The 7,134-nt window shown below is 34.2% G+C and overlaps 1 protein-coding gene across 1 annotated transcript; it reads right to left on the reverse strand.

The window, feature by feature from the left end:
* Nucleotides 1–223: 223 nt before the first annotated feature.
* LOC110699208 lies at nt 224–5,567 on the reverse strand. Its single transcript, XM_021876701.1, has 2 exons — nt 4,824–5,567; nt 224–1,078 (listed from the first exon to the last, which is right to left on the reverse strand). Exons 1-2 carry the CDS (start codon nt 5,315–5,317, stop codon nt 850–852), a joined length of 723 nt encoding a protein of 240 aa, XP_021732393.1. The 5' UTR covers nt 5,318–5,567; the 3' UTR covers nt 224–849.
* Between the last annotated feature and the right edge of the window lie 1,567 nt (nt 5,568–7,134).

A 7,134-nucleotide genomic window follows, 5' to 3' on the forward strand; every position in this document is an offset into this window, starting at 1 on the left:
TTGTATTTTTTTTTTTTTTTCCTTTTTTCGGTGTAGTAAAAGTCACTAAAGACAATAATGTCGACAGATTTAATTAAATCTTTAAGTCTTAAAGTCATAGGCACCACGCCCAAAACTATTATCGGCCAAGCTTTGGCATTCTACTAATTGTATCATATGTAACCTTACAATCACAACATTAGTTAGTAAAAATACAAAAAAATTTAAAGATATAAACCAAAAATGAAAAATAGAACCTAATCTTAAATGACTGCATAACACTCTTTTACAGGCATTGCTGCAGATGCAATGAACATGCATCTTCTACTTTTGGATATGATAATGAAAGATAACTAGCAAAATCTAATTAACTTTTTGGATAACAAAGCATCTCTTGACAACAAGGATGAATTAGTCATTTCATTTCAACTATTCCTGCACGAAACTCGATTTCAGTCGCAAATAGCAAATACATTACTGGGAAGCAGGAGGATCTCTTTTCTCCTCTTTGAAGGATTCTTTTACACTTGGGTTAAGTTCTTCCCAGTGAAATGCCAAGGACAGAGCGAGTCTTAACAGATTACAACATGACAGACAATGGTGATGAATTCCTAACATGTCCTTGAGATAGATTTGCATAATTGAGACAACAAGAAGTAAGATTGAGATATTCGCTAAAAAGCTCTTGGGGCTAACCTAATACTATAAACAAACCTTGCCTAATGCTGCTATAAGGCATGCTTGAGAAGCGGATGGAGTACAAGGATACCTGCATTTTGCTGATGGAGCCTTTGCAGAAACTTTTTATGCTTTTTTTTTTCTTTTTCTTGAAACACTACAACAAGTTGCCATTGCTTCTGTACAGGAATCTTAAGACGGAACATTGAAGTGAAAGAGCCAAGAGATGACAAAGGCAAAGACCATACAAGCCAGCAGGAAATTCAGAAACCTATGCCCTTGCCAGAAATGCCTTGTCTCAGATGGATGAGGAGGAGGAGCTGTGGGTGCGGGATCTTGAGCCTCATTCCATTGCTCCATTACTTCGACTTCATTTACACCAACTACATTGCGAGCTGTTGAACCACATATCTCGCAGGTTCTGCATCAAATTGAAGTGAAAAAAAAGTTTAGATCAGTCAGGCACAGGAAAGAAAGTTGACATCAAGCAGTTGCTGAGGTGAGAATAGTTCTGAGAAGAACTGTGTAAAAAAGTCAGGATTTTGAACAAGGGAAAAAGAAAAAACAATGCAGTAAAAAAAAATCTGACATAGCAAATTCATTCCAAGATAATTTGTTCTCATACCAGAAAATTCTGGGAGGCGCAACCGCGCAAGGGATATAATATTAGATGCTTGTTAAAATTCCCAAAACAGGAAAAGGGGCTAAGCACATATCAGGAAACTTGCACTTTAAAGTAATGAAGAAAAATTAGTATTGATGCACATGAGACTAAAAAGGCACCTAATATATAACGTCTTCAGAAATTTTAACGAACAGAACATAGAAAATTTCTCCAATTCTTTCCTAGGTACAATTCCATATACTTTAAGCTACTTCAACTGAAATAAGGAAAGCTCCATAGATGTCAAACTTTAGAGATCTGTAGCCAATGGAGCAATATATTTGCGGCAAATAAACAAAAGAGCTACACTCCAGCCTGAACTAGTTCACAATATAGCAACCTTCCCGCTAACTCTTTCCTTTATTCTTTTCTTTGGGTAAGACCAAGCAGGAGTATCATAGAGTAATAAATGGACAGAGTGCCAAAATTATTTAACACTATCCTTTGGAAGTAGGAGCTATAGGGAGTAAATTAAAGTTTAGCACTACAATTTTGTCTCCAGAAATTTCATGATACATTACTTGACAAGGCTATCAAGTGTAACCCAATACACGGCACAGTAAATCCAGGCATAAATTTTATCACTATCCTTTGGAAGTAGGAGCTATAGGGAGTAAAATTAAGTTTAGCACTACAATTTTATCTCCAAAAATTTCATGATTACATTACTTGACAAGGCTATCAAGTGTAACCCAATACACGGCACAGTAAATCCAGGCATAAATTTTATCGCCTCCTCCTTGTTCCTACCCCTGCCATAGGTTGGACTGAAGAACGATACAGATTTTTTATATTTTAGGATCAATAAAACACATCTAACTTTTTGGTGCGCTTTCAACCAACACATAGATTCAGCTTTATATATCCTTTCAAAGTTATTTAAATGCACCACAAATGAACAAATCTTCAAAACCAATATCCCACTACGATCGTTTCAATTATAACTGACATAGATTATCAAGTGAAATGCTTATGCTTAAAACCAATGGCATTTAAATTCTAAAATCTACTAAGCCCTGCATCATGCATCTCAGGTATACACGTTCACTAGGTTCTGAACTTTCAAAACATCATGCTCTGCACAGATGAAAGACCTGGATGAGGTAATGCCAGCCAATTTACAAACTTGGTCATTGGCTTTTTGCATTGGCAAAAAAGTGAATGGCGCAGAACAAAAGCAAATAAGTAACACATTGTCATATAAAAGTAGCTGCTTAGATCGTAACTCCATTTGTAGATCATCATCCATGTCAAGAAATCATGCTTGGTAAGTAAATCAAGCTTTTTAAATTCCATTCCAGGATATCTGTATCCAGCCTCTAATTATTTGACAGAATACAAAAGGGCACTTTACATTGGACCAAAAATATACAAAGTATATTACAAGTAGGCTATCATGAATGGACACAGGGTAGGGAATCTAGGAATGCTATGTACAAGTAGCCAATTAAGAATGCTGGGAAACTTACAAGAGAGGAGGAATATAATGAAACACACTCCTAAAAAGAAAAATATAAATGCGGAGTTAAAAAATGGAAACAAATTTAAGTTGAGAATCTAAAAGTAATTTAATTATGACAAGCAAAATCATAAGAACATCAACTACTATATTGATTTTAAGAAGAAAAAAAAGAGAGAGAGAGAGCAGTATTTGGATTATTATATAAGCTTTATGAGCACCAAAGAACTTGATAAGCACTACCCTAAGGAGTTTAAAAAAAGAAGTCAACCAACTAGCATCCAATTTTAGACAACTATATACTACGACCATCCTTGAGAGCTACAAAGTAACAGTTGAACTTTTCTGCACAACTTGTCAATGTTCTGAAGTATCTAACCAGTAGCCACTATTAAACTCAGCTATTTGAGCGTGAACAATAACACTTATCCAATAACTTGGTGGAACACAATCATGGTTCTTGGCATTAGTGCATTTATATTAATATTTGCATATAAGACGCGTCACCATCTGCTCTCATTTAGTGACTCCTCTCACTTCCATAACAAACCATCACAGAGCCCAAGTGACATACAGAAATTAGAAAACATGACAAACAAACAAACAAACAAAAAGCTACTTTATAGAAAATTAAACGCAGATATACAACTTAACATTCTGATATTTACAAAGCTTAGATATTTTATTCAGCTAGTAAATGAACTTGTCTAATATGTCTGCCTCGAAAACTTATCAGCAACTTCCTCCTCAGTACAAAATTGATGGAATATAGCCAAAATGGTCAAATCAGCCAGACATGCTAGAGTACAGTAGCACAAAAATATCTAATAAGTAACAACAAATCAATTATCAAATGTCAATTTGTGATGATGCTAGATTTATCCACACACGTGTTATAGCTACTATGAAAAACACTATGCTTTATGCAATTAGTCTAGCAAAGCAGGTAACTGCTACTTATATCTTCATCCAGTGTCAAGTACTCGTTACAGAAAGTATCTCAAGAGGCAAGGAAAAGAAGGATATTCTTAAATGGAAGTGAATTCCAAAACTGTCTTCTTACCAATTTATATATGTGGTATCATTAAATACAACCAAATTTCATCTTTATCAACTATAAGTCGGAGAATCCGAGCAGACAATAAAGGAGAATTAAGTAAACATTGTAAAAAGGTTTTTCGTATTTCACATGACAGGAAATAGAAACAACCTTCAGCACAACACCAAACTCATAAAAGCCAGTTAAAGTATTCACATGCAACAAATGCAGTTGCTATATCAATATATGACTAAAACAACTTAAGATATAATTAACAAATAAAGAAGTTACCGACACAAACGACACAGAAATTTTTTTAAAACAAAACTTCAGTTATACGTAATGATATTAAGTTGAGAATCTAATTAATTAGATAAACAAGCAGAGAACCCCATGGTCCATACAACTTTCGCTTTATTAATAACTTGATTCCCTCATTCATTTTTGACTCCACTTTACTTTGTTTTTAACATTTTTCCTCCTTTCTTTTATCCAAAACACAAAATGTGTCTATTCTTATTTCTTAGTGCACCAATACACTATCTTTCATAAAATACAAGCTCTCTTTTATGGATTACCTAATGAAAAACCTCCCTAAGAGCCAGAGTATAAAGCATTCAAAACGAGTCATACCCACTCACAAATGATCCAAATCAAGGACCCTTCCATTTTCGAAGCGTAAACATTACGATTCCATATCCAAGTAATCATGTGGTTAGCTGTCTAATCACCATTCATTTATCAACTAATGAACAATTAACACATTGGTTTTTCCATATTAAAAAGTAACAAACCTCAACTCCATTCAACATACACAAATCATCAGAAAAAATAAATAAAAAATCACAACACCCCATACTATAATAATCAAAGCATAAGCAACAAAACAAAAATTAATTTAATTAATTAATTAATTAAGCAAGTAATGCAAAAAATGAGGCAAAATCCAAAATAAAAACATTAATTAGAAAATTAACAAGTAGAGTAAAATGCAATAAACTTACTTATTGCCTCTAATTTTGAACCAAGCTTCAGCACAGTGTTTATGAGCAGCAGCTAAATCTTCCTTACAAGAACAACCCAATTCAATTGGGAACCCAGATTCAGGGTTAGACCCGTCTAAGCTCATGTGACAAATTCTACAATCCCTCTCCACTTTCGACAAATGCACCGCCACTTTCGTCTCCACCGCCGTCGCCGCCGCAGCACCGCCGTCTTTCTCCAGATCCACCACCACCACCTCTTCCACCGAACATTCCGACAAGCAAGAAGAAGAAGATAAAGAGGGTCTTCTTTTCTCACCACCAACAACTTCACCCACCCCAACAACAATCACTCTTGTACATGACTCACTTGATGAGCTACTGCTGCTGTCTTCGTCGGAGCAACGAACACTCTCCTCGTCGGAATCCTCGCCGCCGCCGGCGGAGCTCCGGCGGGGAATTCCTTGGTCAATATTGATAACATGGGTTTGAAGGGTTGGCATTATGGTTGACATTGGGGGTAATCTTCATGTAAATAAGATCATCAAAATGGCTGGGATTTATAGAAGTGGGCTTTTGTTAATTGAAGTGGGGTTGTTTTTCTGTGCTACTCCATTGAAGAGGAAGAAAGTAGGTGAAGAAGAAGAGAGAGGGGAGGTGGGGTGGGGGGTGTTGTGTTGTTGCTTTGCTTTTGTTTGGGTTTAGAGGTGCCCAGGAAGGGCGGAGGAGAGAGAAAATGGAGGTCTGATTTTTTACGGGCAACAACAAGGTACTAATTATAATAAAACATAAAGATACCAGCTTGACGAAAATAACATTTTTTCTCGATTTTCGTGACAAAAATTGTTTAGATAAAGTTTTGGGGGTTATTTTGTCCCTTTATAAATTCAAATTAAGCTCGAAATTAGCAAAAAAATAACGTAAATGCCCCGTTTGTGTGATCTCGATTAGCGATCATTATTTTTTAACCATGAAACTTGATCGGGTAAGGTTTACGAGGTTATTTTGATCCTTTATGGTTTCAAATTAAGCTCGGAATTGGCAAAAAAAAATAACATAAATGCCCCCTTTTGCATGTCAAGAAATATCTCAGCGTGTCGCTTTTTTAACCATTAAAATTGACTGGGTAAGGTTTTGGGGGTCATTTTGATCATTTAAGGTCTAGTTTAAGCTCATATTCGGCAAAAAATTAACGTAAATGTCCTGTTTTGCATTTTTTACGGTAAAAAAAAAATTATGATCTTAACACGCAAAACAGGGCATTTACATTATTTTTTGCCAATTCCGAGCTTAATTTGGTTCCATTAAGGGCCTAAATGACTGCTAAAACCTTACCTAGACAATTTACATGGTTAAAAAAACCAACACGCAAATTGAGATATTTCTCGACACACAAAACGGGGCATTTATGCTATTTTTTTTCTAAATCCGAGCTTAATTTGAATCCATAAAGAGTCAAAATGACCTACAAAACCTTACCCGATCAATTTTTATGGTTAAAAATAATGACTCGCTAATCGAGATATTTTTCGACACACAATACGAGGCATTTACATTATATTTTTGCTAATTCCGAGCTAAATTTGATAATTTGAACCCATAAAGGGTCAAAATAACCCCCAAAACTTTACTTGAACAATTTCGTCACAAAAATAGAGAAAAAATTTTATTTTTATTAATTAAAATAAATGATTAAAATGAATCAATCATATCATGACATGTATCATGATTTAATTCTAATGACTAATAGAGTTAACGACCGTTAGTCATTAATGACACTCGGTGAATTTTTTAAAAACTCGATGGCATTTGCTGAATTTTGAAAACCTTGATGGCATTTGGTGAATTATTAAAGTGCTCAGTGGCATTTGGTGAAATAGTCATTTATTCTATTTATGTTGTTACGGAGACTATTTATGTTGTTACAGAGTATAAAATGTACTTCGTAACTTAAAGTTATTGAGTATTCTGTATGATCTAAATTTATTTTTATTTTACTACTCCATATTAGTACATTGTTTGAATTTATTTTAATCTATGGTAATATTTTTACCTGAAATAAATCAAAATGAGTTGAAGAAAATAGCATCTTAATATTCTTGACCAAATATAAAGCTGTCTTTGTTTACCAAATATAAAGAATTGCCGTAGCACCCTCTCTAATTTAATTATGTAGCTGTTTTTCTTTCCTTTGTCATTGTCAAAAAAAAAAAAAAAAAAAAAAAAAAAAAAAAAAAAAAAAAAAAAAATTGTATGGTTATACACTTAAAAGAAAATAGAAGAATCTTAACTCGGCTTAATAAGGTGAATTTCATCTTAATTCACAATTTTA

Source organism: Chenopodium quinoa, unplaced genomic scaffold (genome assembly GCF_001683475.1).
Source record: "Chenopodium quinoa cultivar QQ74 unplaced genomic scaffold, ASM168347v1, whole genome shotgun sequence".
Taxonomy (NCBI): Eukaryota; Viridiplantae; Streptophyta; class Magnoliopsida; order Caryophyllales; family Amaranthaceae; genus Chenopodium; species Chenopodium quinoa.

Bases quoted from the DNA above. Each gene is read 5' to 3' on its own strand.
- LOC110699208 (XM_021876701.1), bottom strand. From the start codon at position 5,317: ATGTCAACCATAATGCCAACCCTTCAAACCCATGTTATCAATATTGAC. The intron at 1,079-4,823 runs GTAAGTTTATTG...AATTTGATGCAG, and splicing joins TTCAAAATTAGAGGCAATAA to AACCTGCGAGATATGTGGTT.